The sequence below is a fragment of the Triticum urartu genome, chromosome 3A (assembly GCF_056163025.1).
Source record: "Triticum urartu cultivar PI428250 chromosome 3A, HENAU_Tu73, whole genome shotgun sequence".
In the NCBI taxonomy this organism is placed as follows: Eukaryota; Viridiplantae; Streptophyta; class Magnoliopsida; order Poales; family Poaceae; genus Triticum; species Triticum urartu.
In genome coordinates this window covers 417122743-417142324 of record NC_141875.1, presented here as the reverse complement: position 1 = coordinate 417142324, position 19582 = coordinate 417122743, and the positions used below count along the sequence as shown (strand labels likewise).

General features: G+C 47.5%; 1 protein-coding gene across 1 annotated transcript; it reads left to right on the top strand.

The window, feature by feature from the left end:
• The first annotated feature begins 996 nt into the window (after positions 1-996).
• Positions 997-2866, top strand: LOC125548407 (uncharacterized). Its single transcript, XM_048712009.2, has 5 exons — positions 997-1452; positions 1552-1632; positions 2069-2139; positions 2212-2277; positions 2358-2866. The coding sequence occupies exons 1-5, from the start codon at positions 1389-1391 to the stop codon at positions 2613-2615; spliced, it is 540 nt and encodes a 179-aa protein (XP_048567966.2). The 5' UTR covers positions 997-1388; the 3' UTR covers positions 2616-2866.
• The last annotated feature ends 16716 nt before the right edge of the window (positions 2867-19582 follow it).

Below are 19582 nucleotides of genomic sequence, written 5' to 3'. Positions count from 1 at the left end.
CGGAGGGGACTAGGGTTGTACAAGGTCGGTTACCGAGAAAGGAATCTTCATATTTGATCGCCAAGCTTGCCTTTCACGTCAAGGAGAGTCCCATCCGGACACGGGAGAGAGTCTTCGGTCTTGTATCTTCACAGCCCATTAGTCCGGCCCATGTCCAACAGGCCGGACGCCCGAGGACCCCTTAGTCCAGGACTCCCTCAACGACCCGCTTACAAATTCTATATTTTTAAGAATTTTATTTTAAAAGTGGTTGATGCCCCCCCCGGGGGATTACCCAAGATTAATTTGGACGCAGCCATATCCAGACATGAGAACAGAGGTGCTTGCGCTGCTATTTGCAGAGACGGTCAAGGTATATATATATATATATATTGGTGCATCCGTGACATGCTATGAAGGGATCATCTATCCGAAGATTCTGGAAGCGTATGCTTGCTGTGAAGCCTTTTATCTAGCTGAAGACCTTAACCTTTCAAGTATGTACATTGCTACTGATTGTTCTGCTACGATCAATCATTTAAAGGGTGAGTTCAGGGGAACATCGGTGGTCATCATCAAGGAGATTCATTCCAGGCGGAGAAACTACACTGAAGCAAACATTGTTCATGAAGGGACGGAGGCAAACTACGAAGCTCATGATCATGCGAAGGCGGCAACTACTCTAGATAAGGGCCGCCATCTTTGGCTTATTTCCACTCCAGATATTATTTGTATTAGCAACATTATTAGTGCTAAATAAAGTGGTTGATTGCTAACAAAAATAAGAATTTTATTTATATTAGCCACCCAAAACAGTCCAAATAGGCCCAAAATAGCCTCAAATCAGGCGAGCCGGTGGGCTAAACGCGCTGTGCCGTGCCTGGGCCAGGAAGCGCGGCACGAGTGCCGGCCCGGCACTAAACGGGCTGTGCCGTGCCTGGGTGGGCCGTGCCGTGCTTAGCCCGTTTAGGCCAGGCCGTGCCGGGGTCTGCTTCTAAGCCCTAGCGTCCGATCCATCCTGCCTCCCCGCCGCCGCTCACGCACGCGCCTACAATATTTTCTCGTTTCTCTTCTCTCTCTGCCTCGCCTCGCCTGTCCTCCTCCTGGATGTCCCCGTCCCCATCGGCCGGCACGCTCGCTCCGCCCACTTTTCTCGACGCCGTTCGGCCGCAGCTCTCCAGCCCTGTTCCTCGACCGTCCCCAACTCCCCATCGGCCACACTCGCCGCCCGCGCGTGTGCTCGGGTAGACGTGCCTGCGTCCTGCGCCGCCGCCGTCGTCGAACGTGCCGTGGCCGGCTGTCCGCACACGCAGCGTCGCCTCTGTCTCTCGCTCTCCACGCCGGCGTCGCACTCGCTGCGCACACTGCGCGGAGTCGTGGTGACCCTTCTCTCTCGTTCGTCGGAAGCCATGGGGGAGCCTAGCAAAGAACTCCTGGACCTCCCATCGGGGCCCAATCCACCCTCCTTCATCGGTGCGGCTCTCATCCCCGTCCCCGCCTCCCCCAAATTCCTCTCTGGTTGGTGTTTGCCTTCCTCCTTTGCAATGTTTAGGGGTTTTGTGTGATTTGCAGAATCGCTGTTCGCGGGCAGGGAGCAGCACAAGGGCACGCGGAAGGCGGGGCCTCCCACCGACCCACTCCCAAAGAGCCAAGGTATCTCTTCTTGTTGCTACTCTGTGCAGCTCCGAAAATAGATGAACCGTTGCGCGAGATTGATTATATGTTTGTTTAGTCCAAGCTCATCAGAGAATCATATGAACATGTATGTGTTCACCCTGGTTCTTCCGAGTCATTAATCAGTGGCACTGTTTGGTTGTTGCTAAGAACGAGCTTGAACCATACGGCTATTGGGGCTGTTAACATAGTAGGTCATTGTGTGAAACAATTTCTTTGAGTCGGCTTATTATGTTTTACAATTTTTTGACTGAAATATCATTGGGAAAGCCTCTACATTGTAATTTTCTAAATGAAAAGGTTTGGCAAATATTTACATGTCCAAGCGGACAGATACAAAAGGAATTTGTTTGTTGGCTTATGTACTTCTCCCCTGAATTTTTCTGTTTAACTTGGGTGTTGCAATGCTGCATAGTTCTTGGAAAAGTGAAGGATTTCTTGGGAGAGATGGCAAAGGCCAATGAGAAATTGCAGCTTGATGCGCAGGTAGGCTTCTAATTGATTTTGCGTTATATCAGTGTCCCTACTGTTACTTAGCTCCATTTTATCTTTGTGCAGAACAAGCCTCCTGAGGAGTATGACATTGAAGCACTCACTGGAAATGAAAAGGAATATATTGAGATGGTAAAGCTAATCTATCCTCAGGGACATAGTGGAGAAAACAGTGTTACTGAGCTAACTGATGAGCATGGTTCTGTTTGCAGGATTTGATTCTCGGTGTAGCTGATCTTCATTCAGAGCAGGCTGTGGATGCAGCTGAGGCGACAATGAGCAGCTTCCCACCCTTGGGAAGTTCATTTGCTAGCAGCTCATCTGACTCAGAAGATGATATCGATGAAGATGGTGACGATGAGCCTGAAATGCCTAACAAAGAAAAATGTGGCAATCCAGATAAACCGGAGGCTAATCCAGCCAAAGGGAAGAAGCCCAATAAAAGACAGAAGATTGTTGTTCTCAACTAGTCATCCTTGACAAACAACGGCAGGGAGCTTTGTTGCTTCTCAGGAACACCTAAGTTTTGTGCTGTGTGATGCTCAGGTTAACTGGGGGCTGTATCCTTATGGGCTAAGTGATGTCATGCTCCACTCCAGCAATACAATGTGTGACAATATCGTTTGTTCTGAAATAGCGTTCCATGTACTATCCTGTTTCCTTCACGAATTGTTCAGGTGCTTAATGCCCTTGAAGAGAACACAGAATGGGGTTCTATGTAGTTTTAGCGTCTCCTTTTTTTTAGAAAAGACACCGAAAGGGTGTTATATATAATACTCCCTCTGTCTTAAAATAAGCGTCTCAAACTTAGTACAACTTTATATTAGAGTTATAGTACAAAGTTGAGACACTTATTCTGGGATGGAGGAAGTATTTTGCAGAGAAAACAGGACAAAACGACAACTCTACACAAAACAACCATAAAGATAAATATACATTGAAAACCTTCATGGCCATCTTCCTTCGATTGTTTGCCGCTCGTTGGAGGTTATGAAGACCCTTGTCGCTGGCAATGAGATGTACTCCCTCTTAGTTCACGGAGGGAGTACTAACCAAACAGGGTTGGAGAAACTGGACCTTACCAAGATCTAAAGAGAGGACCAGATCAGATAAGAGGCCGGAAAGACCTTGTTCAGACCTTGTTCCAACACAGCAAGTCGCCACAACACCCGGATCTTGGATCATAGCCACCGCCGAACTGGAGTCCATCTCAATAGCAATAGGCAAATTACTTCGTTGAAGAGCAAGGGATAAACCCTCCATACACGCACAAAGCTCAGCTTCAAGCGCATCACGACAAGTGTGAAGATGCCTACATGCCGAGAAGATGATCTCCCCCTTCTCACCCCGCAATCATACCAACACCAGCATCACCTCTCACGCCCAAGGATCCATCTGTATTAAGCTTCACCCACCCGAGCTTAGGTAAATCCTAGGGTAGTAGCTATGGAGATTTCGTAGCATGCGATATAGGGGGCATATAAGATATAGAACTCTTCCCTTTAGCCGGGTCCATAAAAGAATTTAGTTTGATCCCAATAAGCGAATCTAAATAACTACGAAGGAACCGAACTGAAACTTCCACAGGTGGAGGCGGCTTGTTGTGTGTGACTTCATTCCTGATGAACCAACACCTCCAAAAGACCATCAAGAGCATGCATCGAGCAATCTCATCGAGGGGTGCAATTGCATGTAGTAGCCACTCCTTCCCCAAGTTCACGAAAGACTCCCGCGCAGGTAGACACCACACCTCGAACATAGCATTGTACAGCTGGCGGGCGAGGGGACAGATTAACATGGGACGAAAATTATCTTCTGGTTCGACCGCACACACTGGGCACAAGCTCGAGACCTCCAAACCAATTTTCTGTTTATTGAGCCAGGTGGGAACTTTGCATGGCGATTGGCTACGAACCTCGTCGATGTTGCCAAATGCCAAGGAATAGAATCTAAGTAAAACAAGGACATACTAGAACTAAGAAAACAGAAGGGTGGGTTCCCCACTCCTCTGGCCACCAACAAAGCCAAGGGGCAGGAAGGTGGAGGGGATCGAGGCAGCGGTATGACGAGACCTTTGTCGGTGTCAAAACTGGCCGATCTCGGGTAGGCCCCCCCCGAACAGGTTCGGGCCCTCTTAATGGAGGTAAAACCCTACGTCCTGCTTGGTTGTATTTGATGAGTATAGGGGTTACAAGAGTTGATCTACCTCGAGATCGTAATGGCTAAACCCTAGATGTCTAGCCTATATGATTTGTGATAGCCCCTATGGACTAAACCCTCCGGTTTATATAGACACCGGAGGGGCCTAGGGTTGTACAGATTCAGTTTACAAAGAGAAGAAACTACACATCCGGGCATTAAGCTTGCCATCCATGAAAAGGAGAGTCCCACCCGGGCACGGGGGAAGGCCTTCTATCTTGTATTCATGGCCCATCAGTCCGGCCCATGCTACACAGCTCGGACACCCGAGGACCCCATAATCCAGGACTCCCTCAGTAGCCCCCGAACTTGCCTTCAATGACGATGTAATATTCGGCCCATGTCTTCGGCTTTGCAAGGCGGGTTCTTCATTATAATCCGGATCAATGACAATCCGGCGATAACCTCGACGTCTTTTACGATTCCCCCTGTCAGCGCTTTGAGTTCCGCGCGCTAAGCGAATACGAACGGTCCATGCTTTTTCGCAAATAAGCCCTTCACCACGCTCGGATGGCACCTGTATAAGGAGATATGCATCTCCAAATGCCATCTCACACCGCGCAAAAGAAAAACGACCAAGTCTAGCCACAAACAAGGCCTTCCATCATGGTTGGCAACCCAGGCTCCTCTTCGCGCCCCCACGGCCCTCAAGAGGGTGATTGGCAGAGTTGCTCCGTGCCTCATCTTCAACTAAGCCGGCTCCAGACGCAGGGCTACCGCCCCCTCGCATATCTAGTTCCCGTTCGAGCGGGATTATATTCAATAGGCAATGATGCGATGGCTGATAACTTCCCCAGCCCAAATAAGGAGGAGAGGGTGTGCTTCGTCCCATTTCTGTTGTGGGGCCAGGGATTTCCAATCCATCCCTTCCTCTGGGGGTTATTGGAATTTTACGGCATCCAACTGCACAACCTCACCCCAGGTTCGATCTTGCACATCTCACACTTTGTTGCCCTCCGCGAGCTATTCCTAGGCATCGAGGCCCATTTTGGATTATGGAGGAAATTCTTCAGCCTCGTTCCCTGCCACAAAGGGGGTTCCATATTTGAAGTGGACGGTGCCGAAGTATGGCGTATTGCCGGATCCGGATACCCTGTAGGAACACCTAAAGAAGCATACCCGCAGTGGTCTTCGGAGTGGTTCTATATGAATGATGTTCCGCTGCCGGATCCAGTCAGGCACGGCCTCCCTGAATTTTCCAGTGCTCCTCTAAGGAAGTGCCTCAACTGGCTTCCCCGAAGTCCCAAGGAGGAGGACAGTGCGGAGATAAAGAGGTTGGTCAGCAAGGTCAGGCTGCTCGCCCACTCCAAACTCTCGATAGTTGAGGTCATGGCGATTGCAATAAAGAGGTGTGTGCAGCCTCTCCAATCCAGAGTAACTCCCTTATGGTGTTACAATGGAGAAGAAGACGCGTCCCGTTACAGACGGCAGGGTCCGGACACCCCGCTGAACTGGCTTCAATTTTGGCCAATCTGTACAAGGGCGGAAAAGAAGATTTTCTCCGGTTACACTGTCGGGAGGCTTATTCCATGTACACCCCTATTGAATGGGTAAGATCTCGATCGTCTGTGCTTATTTCATTGCATTGCAGACACTAATCGAATTTACTTTTTGTTGCCACCAACTAGTCATGGAGGAGGATGACCGAGGACGTCCACTATCCCGCTCCCCAGCCGGAGGATCATAATCGTGATGAAGATCCTGGCTTTTGCGAGGATCCGGATATATATATATATACCTCTTGGAAGATGGGGTATTCTATCAGGTGAGGTATGACGGTTTGGAAGTGGCCATCATCGCCGACTACCCTCGCCTTTACCCATTCTGCATTGTGAGTATCCAGAAGCTTCCTATGAAGAGATCCTCATCTGCATCCTTACCTGTTGTACTAATCCGGATATTAACAGGATCGGTGCTCCAGGGACCGTATCTCCTCTAGGGCGGCCCCTACACAAGGTCGTCGTTCAAAACGAAAAAGGACCAAGAGTACCGCGGAGACCTCACAATCTTCCAAGAGGTATGTATACTTTAATGCATGCATATGCATGAGTCTGCATTGTTAAGAGTCTTCCCTTTTTGTCTTTTAATCTTTTAGGAGGAGTACGCGGCAAACGGTGGGAGAACGCCCGATTAGCCAAATGTTCACTAATCCGGTCCCGGACTCATCAGCTAGGATGCAAGTCGACGCCACGCCCATTCCGCCTCCTCAAGAGGATTCAGATGATGTGTCGGTCACGAATTCCGAAGTGGAGAGCGTGATGAATCACCGTCGATTAAAAGAAGCTATGCGTGCTCCGGCCTTGTCCGAATAAGAATTCACCGCACTGAGTTCGACAGATGCATATATCCGAGCCGCTCGAGATGGCCTTGTGGGAGTTATTCAGCTGTTCTCGAAGAATATAAACGTAAAATTTGACACAATTTTGCATGGTCATATGTGCTACGTCTCCAACGTATCTACTTTTTCTCACGCGTTTTCTCTTGTTTTGGACTCTAATTTGCATGATTTGAATGAAACTAACCCCAGACTGATGCTGTTTTCAGCAGAACTACCATGGTGTTGTTTTTGTGCAGAAATAAAAGTTCTCGGAATGGAATGAAACTTTTTGAGGATTTTTTGTATCAATAATAAGAATTACTGGAGCCAAGACCCACCAGAGAGGGCCCCCTGGGTGGGCACAACCCACCAGGGCGCGCCCCCTCTCCTGGCGCGCCCAGGTGCATTGTACCCACCTGGTGGCCCCACTGACGACCCCCCCTGATACTATACAATCACATATTTCCATAAAAAATCAGGGAGAAAGAATTATCGCGATCCACGAGATGGAGCCGCCGCCAAGCCCTGTTCTTCCTCGGGAGGGCAGATCTAGAGTCCGTTTGGGGCTCCGGAGAGGGGATCTTCGTTCTTCGTCATCACCAACCCTTCTCCATCGCCAATTCCATGATGCTCCCCACCGGGAGTGAGTAATTCCTTCGTAGGCTCGCTGGTCGGTGAGGAGTTGGATGAGATTCATCATGTAATCGAGTTAGTTTTGTTAGGGCCTGATCCTTAGTATCCACTATGTTCTTAGATTGATGTTGCTATGACTTTGCCATGCTTAATGCTTGTCACTTTGGGCCCGGGTGCCATGATTTCAGATCTGAACCGTTTATGTTATCATCATTATATCCATGTTCTAGATCCGATCTTGCAAGTTATAGTCACCTACTACGGTTATGATCCCGCAACCCCGGAGTGACAACAACCGGGCCCACTCCCTGTGATGACCGTAGTTTGAGGAGTTCATGTATTCATTATGTGTTAATGCTTTGTTCCGGTTCTCTATTAAAAGGAGGCATTAATATCCCTTAGTTTCCAATATGAACCCCGCTACCATGGGAGGGTAGGACAAAAGATGTCATGCAAGTTCTTTTAATAAAGCATGTATGACTATTTACGGAATACATGCCTACATTATATCGATGAAATGGAGCTAGTGCCGTATCGCCCTAGGTTATAACTATCACATGATGAATATCATCCAACAAGTCACCGATCCAATGCCTACAAATTTACCCTTATTGTTTCTACTAAGTTACTACTGCTATCATCACTGTTACACTTGCTACAAAATTATTGCTATCATTGTTACTGTTACTATTGCTGCTGTCACTACTATCGAAACTATCAAACTACTTTGCTACTGATCACTTTGCTGCAGATAATTAATCTCCAGGTGTGGTTGAATTGACAACTCAGCTACTAATACCTTCAAATATTCTTTGGCTCCCCTTGTGTCGAATCTATAAATTTGGGTTGAATACTCTACCCTCGAAAAACTATTGCGTTCCCCTATACTTGTGGGTTATCAAGACCTTTTTCTGGCGCCGTTGCTGGGGAGCATAGCTATATTTGTTGAGTCACTTGGGATTATTATCATATTATCACTATGAAGAATCTGAAGGATGCTAAGACTAAGATATTTCCCTCAAATATGAGGGAAGGTAAGGAACTGCCATCCAGTTCTGCTTTAGATTCACCTTCTATTATAAGTAAACTTGCAACACCACCACATGCTATTAATTCTGATATGTCGCAAGTATTGATGATGCTACCTCTGCTATGGATAATGCTTATGATGATGCTAGTACCTTGCTTGATAACGATGATGTGCCACTTGGTGAATTTCTTGATAAACAAATTGCTAGAGTTATACAACATGATGTTGTTGAATCTGATGATGAGCTTGAAACTGAAACTCCTGAAACTCCTGCTAAAACTAGCCTTCCTAGATATGAATTGCCTAAGGTATCAGAAGGTTATTTTATGAGTGAAGAAGCAACTAGAGATATTCTTGCTTGCAATGATAGAGATGATCTACAGAAACTACTACACAAGTATAAAGAAAAATCTCTGAATGCTAGAATGAAATGTGACCCTAAGTTTGCTACTTCACCTATCTTTATTGATGATAAGGATTTTGAATTCTCTGTCGACCCAGAGTTAATTACTTTGGTTGGATCTGATCCTTTCCATGGTTATGAAACTGAAACTGTTGTGACACATCTTACTAAGTTGAATGACATAGCCACCCTTTTTTACTCATGATGAGAAAACTCACTATTACTTTATTCTCAAATTATTTCCTTTCTCATTAAAGGATGATGCTAGAGCTTGGTACAATACTCTTGCTCCTGGTTGTGTGCGTAGTCCCCAGGATATGATTTATCACTTCTCTGAAAAATATTTTCCTGCTCATATGAAACAAGCTGCCTTACAGGAAATATTTAACTTTGTGCAAACTAAAGAAGAGAGTCTCCCACAAGCTTGGGGGTGGCTTTGCCAGTTACTTAATGCTTTGCCTGATCATCCTCTTAAGAAAAATGAAATACTTGATATCTTCTATAATGGACTAACCGATGCTTCTAGGGACTTCCTAGATAGTTGTGTTGGTTGTGTTTTTAGGGAACGAACTATTGCTCAAGCTGAAGAATTATTGAATAACATATTGAAAAATTATGATGGTTGGACTATTCCTGAACCACCACCTAAACCCACTCCGAAGAAGAGAGGTATATTATATCTCAGTCCTGAAGATATGCAAGAGGTAAAAAATCTATGAAGGAAAAAGGTATTAAAGCTGAGGATGTTAAAAATTTACCTCCTATTGAAGGAATACATGGGCTTAATACATCACCAATGCCTAAGGTGGTAGAGGTAAATTCTCTTATGAAGTTTAATGATAATGATAATCCTCACAATATGCATCCTAGTCAATGCCTTTATGAGTTTGAAAACTACACTTCAAAAAAAGACACATCCGTGACATTTTGGGCCGAATGAATTTTTTTCCTGTCATACTTATGACACTTCTATGACGATAATTGTGAAAAAACCCGGTATCATCATAGATGTGGTGGGATCCTACTTCTATGACAAAAAATCATGACAGAAAATGGGCTTTCGTCCTAGGCGGGCCGGAGACGCAGCCGCATGACATTCTTTGGGCTGTCCATGACGGAGAAACCCATGGTAGAAGCGAGGGCGAGGAAAATATCAGGGGAGTTCCCGGTTATGGTGGGTGGTCGTGGACCGAGCGATGCGCGTTTCTCTCATACGTATGCGCGTGTGTGTGAGGCGTTGGGCTCTAACTAAACCTGAGTGAGGCGTTGGGCTCTAACTGAACCCGAGCGATTGCGCTGTAGGCTACACGTTACTGAACTCGAGCGATCGATCGATGGCTGTTAACTGAACCTGATAGAGCGATTCCTTCGCTACTGCTGCTAACTGAAGTCGATCGATGCTGCCTCTGAATGAACAGTGAGTGTTGTTGGGGGGTTTGGATGAACAGTTTCAGGTGGGGGTGGGATGAACAGGAACTCGTGCTAGTAGAGGCCGTTGCCGCTGGATGAACAGTACCCCGGTCGATCGAGCCGGTGGATGAACAGGACCCCGTGGAGGGTGATACGTCTCCAACGTATCTATAATTTTTGATTGCTCCATGCTATATTATCTATTGTTTTGGACATTATTGGGCTTTTATTATCCACTTTTATATTATTTTTGGGACTAACCTACTAACCGGAGGCCCAGCCCAGAATTGTTGTTTTTGCCTATTTTAGGGTTTCGAAGAAAAGGAATATCAAACGGAGTCCAAACGGAATGAAACCTTCGGGAACGTGATTTTCTCAACGAACAAGAGATATATAGTGTGTGGGTTCATGAGTGTTTCTTTGGGGTGGTGTTAATCAAAAAATGTAACATATGCAATGTGTGTGAACATAGAGTCCTTGATATATCATATATATAGAGGGGGCGATCACAAGAAGAGAGTGGGGTATCATCGGCTTGAGGTATCCATAGAATCGAAGAGAGGGATGATGTGTGTGTGTGTGTGCGCGCGCACGATCGATAAAGAGTGCCATCGAATTTGTGTGTGCACACGTCAAAGATATAGGGTGGCTGGCCTACTGGAACATGAGAGGGGACAGGTGCGGTTTGTATCTGTGGCATGGATACCTACCTACAGCGCTCGACTATCGGTGTGTGGTGGAGGGGGAGGCCTTATTAACTATAGAGGTACAATGGCTGGTATATGCGTGGAGGAGGAGAGAGGTCTACCTTATGTATTAAGGGAGATCGATCGGCATCCATGCATATGTGTAGGAGAGGAATAAGGTTGGGAGAGAGACAGAGCTAGAGTGTTGGAGGGGGTGGTAGTGGAGTTGCTTCTAACAAATGGTGGGAGAGGCTTGCTAGACAAACGAAGGGCACACCTGCAATATCAATAAGAGAGGGGATGGCTGCCTGTCTATGCGCGTGCGTGTGAGAGACAGGTCAGGGGGCATGCACGAATGATGAGGGGGGATGATATGGCTGTGGTAAGCAGACATAACTACATAGGAAGATCAATCGTCCTCTGTCATAGAAAGGAGAGACATAACTTGTGAGGTACGTCGATCGATGGGTGGGGGGGAATAGTTAAAGTCGACCTAGGTATATGTAGGGAGATCAATTGGTATACATGCATGTATGTGTTAGAAGCAAATAAGGCCAGGGTAGAAGGATAGAGAGAGAGGGGTGCATCTAAGAGGTGGTGCGAGATACATACTATATCGGGGGGGAAGGAGTGTGCGAGTACGAGACCGATGAAAAGAGTGGTGGGAGTGAGGCATGGACGGTGAGAAGAGAAGAGGGGAAGCTTGTGTTTGTGGTAGGCACACCTGGCTAGAGAGGCATATCGATCGATGTGTGCCGTAAACAAGGAGCTGGGGGGCCTACACACACCGTGGGAACGACCTAAAGTGAAAAGATGAATTTGCGCGATGGAGCTAGAGAATGCTGAGGGAGGGTGAGAGGGATGCGACCGTGTGCATGCACGAGAGAAAGTTAGCCCTAGCTACAAAGATAAGAGGATTGTGTGGGGTGTAAAAGACGAATAGAGATCATACTTCATTATAAAAAGTGAGTTCGGATATTTGAAGAATTTATCATAGTGTTTTAAACTGACGCATGCGTGAATATATATAACGATGATACACATGGTGTGGTTATCAACATGTTATACTACATATAATATATTTTATCTCTACTCTTATAAAAAACAGAGTTGTCGATGATGGTGTGTCTGCCATCCTGCAATATAGGCTGTCCGAGTTATATTTGACGGATAGGAAGGAAACTATGGCAATTTTGAAAAAGATACCCACACCCCTCTCCATATTTGCAAACAAGGTCTCCCCTTGATCATGTTGATGTTCCGTGGAACGCATGGGCATCTTGCGTACTACATATAATATATAGAACATTGATTATAATTTGGGCTAATGTGTGGCTTTTGCAGCTCGGGGCTAAATACCTGTCATAATGTAGGGGGCGGGGCACTATACTTTGTGTGATAAACACGGTGTACGCATGGAACATGGTTTAGATTATGAATATATAGTTAGTACATCAAATGTACTATTATTTGGAATCAACATCAAGTGTATTCAAAAGATTGAATTCGAGTTCATATAGTACACATAGTTCATATCTATCTCTATAGTAATCATGTGGTGTGTTGTTAAGGTAATACACGAATGATGGTTGAAGTTGGCAACAATCATGATTGTAGATTCTTATTGAAATAGAGAAACGAATTCAAATTCAGTTCGAATTGTAGCGGTAGTATAAACATTTGGAATGCACTAAAATGTTGGTATGATAGGTTACATGCATTATACAGCCAACGAAAAAATTTAATTGGACATAACATGGATTCATACTCTCTCTTTGTGTAGCTTTGAATAGCATTTGTATAGTAAAACGGGACAAGACTCTCTCTTTGTGTGGTGTGAATAGTTTTATTTTTTTCGTTGAGGAAAGTGCGAATTGATTTGGTAAGTACAAGTACAATATTACACGTTAGGATTGTCCCTAAAATTCAACCAGCGCCTTGTTATATCCCAAAAATTCTGATATCGTGCTCCAAAAACTGGCGCCTTCACAACCCGCGCCTTGCTATCCCGAAATTACAATACGCACGAAAACTCCCTCCAGCTGCCAAATCCCGACACACGAAATCCCCCTTCTAACCCTGAGCCGAAAGGGCCGCTTGTTCAAATCGGTGGGGGCACTTTTGTAACGCACCCTACATTTTGGACAAGCGTGTCCCTAAGTCATGGTTCCCCCTCCCATCGCCTCCTTTTCGCCATTCGAAATCCCAGGCCGCCATAACCTCTCCGCTCCAGCCGCGAAACCCCACCCTCCTCTGTCCGCCACCTCACCTCTGCCCAGCCGGAGCCTCTTCCCCAATGACATCGTCCACCGCAACAGCTCGACGTCCCTCATCCACCTCCCCGGATGAGGATCCGTCGTTCATCTCGTCGTCCTGCCTGTTCAGCCACCCCGTCCTCCACCTCCAAGGAGCTGCTCCGACGATCGCCTCATCTATCACGGCTGCTCCATCCCTACAGCGCCGCCTTAACCTACTCCACCGGAACCTCAACATCCTCACCGACTCCTCGGACGAAGCCGAGGCCTACTCGGCGCCACCAAAGAGGTTGTACACTCATCGCATCGCACCTTCTCCTTAACTCGACCTCCCGGCCCCGATGATGCTCCATCCCGCACCCCCATGGAGCGGCTACCTTGAAGCCGGCGCTGCGGGCGACATCTCCACGGCGGCTCTCCCCAGTGCGAGGCCCCTTCGGCGGCGGCGTCTGAGGGAGTCCTGGACTAAGGGGTCCTCGGGCGTCCGGCCTGTTGGACATGGGCCGGACTAATGGGCTGTGAAGATACAAGACCGAAGACTCTCTCCCGTGTCCGGATGGGACTCTCCTTGGCGTGGAAGGCAAGCTTGGTGACCAAATATGAAGATTCCTTTCTCGGTAACCGACCTTGTACAACCCTAGTCCCCTCCGGTGTCTATATAAACCGGAGGGCTTAGTCCGAATCGGGATGATCATAATCATAGTCATATAGGCGAGACTTCTAGGGTTTTAGCCATTACGATCTCGTGGTAGATCAACTCTTGTAATACTTATATTCATCAAGATCAATCAAGCAGGAAGTAGGGTATTACCTCCATAGAGAGGGCCCGAACATGGGTAAACATTGTGTCCCCCTGTCTCCTGTTACCATCAACCTTACATGCACAGTTCGAGACCCCCTACCCGAGATTCGCCGGTTTTGACACTGACATTGGTGCTTTCATTGAGAGTTCCACTGTGTTGTCCTCAAAAGGTTTGATGGCTCCTTCAATCATCTACAACAATGTTGTCCAAGGGGAAGTCTTCCTCCACGGATAGATCTTTGTGTTGGCTTTGCACTGCGGGCCAACTCGTTTGGCCATCCGGAGCAGATCGACAGCTACGCCCCTGGCCGCTAGGTCAGATTCGGGAGCTTGAACTACATCGCGGATATCCGCGGAGACTTGATCTTCGACGGTTTCGAGACCACGGCAGTCGCTCCCCGTCACCTCGATGAACATGACTTAGATCTGTCATCGGGCCATACCCAGGAAATTGCACCTATAACCGCTCTGGCCTTAGATCCGGAGCAGGTCGCGCCATCCAAGGACGGGAAGCTCAACCCTGCCATGGAAGCCGCAGACTCCACGGTGTTGGAGCCGCACACAGACCTAACCTTCGGTAATGCTTGTGTCACTAGGACCTCGGACTCGTTTCCGGTTGTAAATTTTGAACTATGTGCATCCGTGCATGTTGAGCATGATTGGTCATCGATCGCCGAATTCAGCGCCGCGGACATCTTCCGGCACTCGCCTTTGGGCGATGTGCTGAACTCATTAAAAAAATTGTCCTTAGCAGGGGATTCATAGCCGAACTATATCTGGTTCGAACTGAAATCTGATGGCGGGGAATTTCGCTTCCCACCCGCCACCCACTTCATAGCCACTGTCGAAGACTTAACCGATATGCTCGATTACGTCTCCGAAGACATCGACGGTATGGACGACGATGCAGATGAGGAGCATGGCCAAAACCCGCCGTTCACCGAACGCTGGACGACCACTTCTTCGTATGATGTGTACATGGTGGATACACCTAAAGAACCTAACGACGATGACAAAGAAGATCTAGTCGAGGATAAACCTCCTGGGACACAGCCTAAGCACCAACGTCAGCGGCGCCGCTCTAAGTCACACCGTGCAAAAGATAGCAATACTGGCACAGGAGAAGATAATTCTCCAGACGGTGCCGAAGATAATGAAGACCCCGTTGAAGCAGCTTCCGAACAAGAAGAATGGGAAGATGGGCAAGTTAGCCCCGATGAACAAGCCATAAACGAAGACTCGGAGGACAGTAATTATCTTCCGCTCTTAGAGGATGAGGTGAACCTCGGCAACAAGGACTTCATCGTGCCTGAGGAACCCCTCGAGTAGGAGCGCTTTAAGCGCCAGCTAATAGCCACAGCAAGGGGCCTGAAAAAGAAGCAGCAGCAGCTTCAAGCTGATCAAGATCTGCTAAATGATAGATGGACTAATGTCCTGATAGTTGAGGAATACAACCTTAAGCGCCCAGCCAAAAGTTACCTGAAGCACAAATTGCTACCTCAGTTCGATGATGAGGCGCTGGATCCCATACCATCATCACGCAATGGGGCTGACCGACCACCACGTGGTCGGGATAAAGCGGCAACTCAAGCTCAATACCAGCCCGCCCCGCCTCATTATAAAGGCAGAGATAAAACAGCTCGTGGTCACACATATGACCTTCGGCAGGACCTGAACAACAGAGCAGGATATACCAGATCGATCTACGGATTGCGAGGACGTGCCTCGACACGTGTTAACGGCTATCTATCCGGGCGTGACAAACCTAGTCATGCACGGGCCGAATGCCGCAGACGGACTCCATCAGAGCTACCTCGCGATGCAGCCCGATATAGAGGCACCGCACACCCTCTTTGCTTCACTGACAAAGTAATGGATCACGAATTCCCAGAAGGGTTTAAACCCATAAATATCAAATCATACGATGGAACAACTGACCCCATGGTGTGGATCGAGGACTTTATTCTCCAAATTCATATGGCTCGTGGAGATGACCTCCACGCCATCAAATACCTCCCGTTAAAACTCAAAGGGCCAGCTTGGCACTGGTTAAACAGTCTGCCTGAAAATTCTATTGGCAGCTAGGAGGACTTGGAAGAAGCCTTTCTTGACAACTTCCAAGGTACATATGTCCGGCCACCAGATGCCGATGACTTAAGTCACACAGTTCAACAGCCTGGGGAGTCAGCCAGGAAATTCTGGACTAGGTTCCTAACTAAAAAGAACTAGATCGTCGACTGTCCGGATGCCGAAGCCCTGTCGGCCTTTAAACATAGCATCCGTGACGAATGGCTCACCCGCCACCTCAGCCAGGAAAAGCCAAAGTCCATGGCAGCCCACACAGCACTCATGACATGCTTTTGTGCGGGACAGGCCGGGTTAACTTCATCAGTAGTTGAGTATGTTAAAGCCCATGAGGGCAGATGAGGGCTAAAGGCCCATAGTCAGTTCAAGGCATGTAGCCATAAACTGGCGTTGGTATTTAACTTGTATTGTAAGTTAGGAATAAGTAGAGACCAAACCAGACACATCTATGAGCCAGTATTGGGACTCTGTGAACCGACGGGCGTCACCCGTGTATATAAGGGGACGACCCGGTGGCGGTTCAAGGACAACAGACAACAACTCGAGACATAGGCGAAGCTTGTTGGCTCCCTGGTCATCGAAACCCCATCAATTCCATCACAACTAGACGTAGGCTTTTACCTTCATCGAAGGGGCCGAACTAGTATAAACTCTCTTGCGTCCCTGTGTCCGCTTTAACCCCTTCAAGCTAACCCGCCGCGATGGCTCCACGACTAAGTCCTTTCTCTAGGACATCTGCCGTGACAAAACCACGACAGGTGAGGATAGTTGGCTGGCCCATAGCAAAAATACAGCAAATGAAACGGGCATCTCCTAGGCCAAAAATAGCAATGGCAAGCTCCGACGCAGCAGACACAAACGACGAAGCAATGGTGATAACATCGATGACACCACAGTCAACACCGGATTCAGTGGCTCCAAGTCCGGTCAGCGGAAGAAGCCATATAAAAGAAACAATCAGGGACCATCCAGCTTGGAACGCATACTCGATCGTCCATGCCAGATCCATGGCACCCCAGACAAACCAGCCAATCACACCAACAGTGATTGTTGGGTTTTCAAACAGGCTGGCAAATTAAACGCCGAGAACAAGGAAAAGGGATCGCAAAGCAAGGACGATGACAAGGAGCCCCGGCAATTGAACACAGGGGGACAGAAGAAGTTCCCCCCTCAGGTCAAAACGGTGAACATGATATATGCTACACACATCCCCAAGAGGGAGCGCAAGCGCGCGCTCCGGGACATCTATGCGGTAGAGCCAATCGCCCCAAAATTCAATCCATGGTCATCATGCCCGATCACTTTTGATCATCGGGATCATCCGACCAGTATCCATCATGGCGGTTCAGCCGCACTGGTTCTCGACCCAATCATTGATGGATCACCTGACGTGAGTCCTCATGGACGGCGGTAGCAGCCTCAATCTGCTCTACCAGGACACAGTGCGCAAAATGGGCATTAATCCATCACGGATCAAGCCCACAAAGACTACCTTTAAAGGAGTCATACCAGGTGTAGAGGCCCGCTGTACAGGCTCAATCACATTAGATGTTGTCTTTGGATCGCCGGACAACTTCTGAAGCGAGGAGTTAATCTTCGATATCGTCCCCTTTCGCAGCGGCTATCACGCACCGCTCGGACGAACCGCATTTGCTTGATTCAGCACCGTACCACACTATGCCTATCTCAAGCTCAAGATGCCAGGACCGCACGGCGTTGATACGTCTCTGTCGTATCTATAATATTTGATTGTTCCATGCCAATATTCTACAACTTTTATATACTTTTGGCAACTTTTTATACTATTTTTGGGACTAACATATTGATCCAGTGCCCAGTGCCAGTTCGTGTGTGTTGCATGTTTTTTGTTTCGCAGAATATCCATATCAAACGGAGTCCAAACGGAATAAAAACTGACGGAGATTTTTTTTGGAATATATATGATTTTTGGGAAGAAAAATCCATGCAAGACGATGCTCGAGGGGCTCACAAGGCAGGGGGTGCGCCCTAGGGGGGCAGGCGCGCCCCTGACCCTTGTGGCCACCCCGTAAGGCGGTTGATGCCCTTCTTTCGCCGCAAGAAATCTAATATCCGTATAGAGATTGTGTTAAAATTTCAGCCCAATCGGAGTTACGGATCTCCGAGAATATAAGAAACGGTGAAAGGGAAGAATCTGGGAACGCAGAAACAGAGAGAGACAGAGCGACAGATCCAATCTCGGAGGGGCTCTCGCCCCTCCCACACCATGGAGGTCATGGACCAGAGGGGAAACCCTTCTCCCACCTAGGGAGAAGGTCAAGGAAGAATAAGAAGGAGGGGGCTCTCTCTCCCTCGCTTCCGGTGGCACCGGAGTGCCACCGAGGGCCATCATCATCACCGCAATCTTCACCAACAACTTCACCGCCATCATCACCAACTCTTCCCCCCTCTATGCAGCGGTGTAACCTCTCTCTTACCCTCTGTAATCTCTACTTAAACATGGTGCTCAATGCTATATATTATTTCGCAATGATGTATGGCTATCCTATGATGTTTGAGTAGATCTGTTTTGTCCTATGGGCTATTTGATGATCAAGATTGGTTTGTATTGCATGTTTTATTATTGGTGCTGTCCTATGGTGCTCTCCATGTCACGCAAGTGTGAGGGATCCCCGCTGTAGGGTGTTGCAATATGTTCATGATTCGCTTATAGTGGGTTGCGTGAGTGACTGAAACACAAACCTGAGTAAGGGGGTTGTTGCGTATGGGATAAAGAGGACTTGATGCTTTAATGCTATGGTTGGGTTTTACCTTAATGATCTTTAGTAGTTGCGGATGCTTTCTAGAGTTCCAATCATAAGTGCATATGATCAAAGTAGAGAAAGTATGTTAGCTTATGCCTCTCCCTCATATAAAATTGTAGTAATGATTACCGGTCTAGTTATCGATTGCCTAGGGACAAATAACTTTCTCGTAACAAAAAGCTCTTTACTAAAACTAACTTAGTTGTGTCTTTACCTAAACAGACCCTACTTTTTATTTACGCAATCTTTATTATCTTGCAAACCTATCCAACAACACCTACAAAGTACTTCTAGTTTCATACTTGTTCTAGGTAAAGCGAACATCAAGCGTGCGTAGAGTTGTATCGGTGGTCGATAGAACTTGAGGGAATATTTGTTCTGCCTTTAGCTCCTCGTTGGGTTCAACACTCTTACTTATCGAAAACTGTTGCGATCCCCTATACTTGTGGGTTATCAGGCATCGTAACAGTTAATGGAAACACGGAACGCTCCCTCCGTACTGAGGAGCACACCGCTGCCTTAGCAGCAGAAGTACAAAGCAGACTTTTCAAGCAGAACTTTAATTCGGCGGCCGAGCCCTCGAACACTGTCAAGCGAGTCTGGACTACTCTGCAGCAGGACAGCTCAGCTCGTCAAGAGCTCGACTAGCAATTTGGCCTCCATCCCAGTCCCGATCAAGTAGCGGCGTTCGTATCGCGCGTACATAACTACACACTCAAGATACCATGGGCATTGACGGAGGCACAACTAGCCTGTGATCCACAATACGGCTCGACCGCTCCCGGACACACATACTCTCACTGTTTCCTTTTCTCCTTTTCAGGTTTTCTTTCC

Bases quoted from the DNA above. Each gene is read 5' to 3' on its own strand.
- LOC125548407 (XM_048712009.2), top strand. From the start codon at position 1,389: ATGGGGGAGCCTAGCAAAGAACTCCTGGACCTCCCATCGGGGCCCAAT. The intron at 2,140-2,211 runs GTAGGCTTCTAA...ATCTTTGTGCAG, and splicing joins AATTGCAGCTTGATGCGCAG to AACAAGCCTCCTGAGGAGTA. The intron at 2,278-2,357 runs GTAAAGCTAATC...TTCTGTTTGCAG, and splicing joins AAAAGGAATATATTGAGATG to GATTTGATTCTCGGTGTAGC.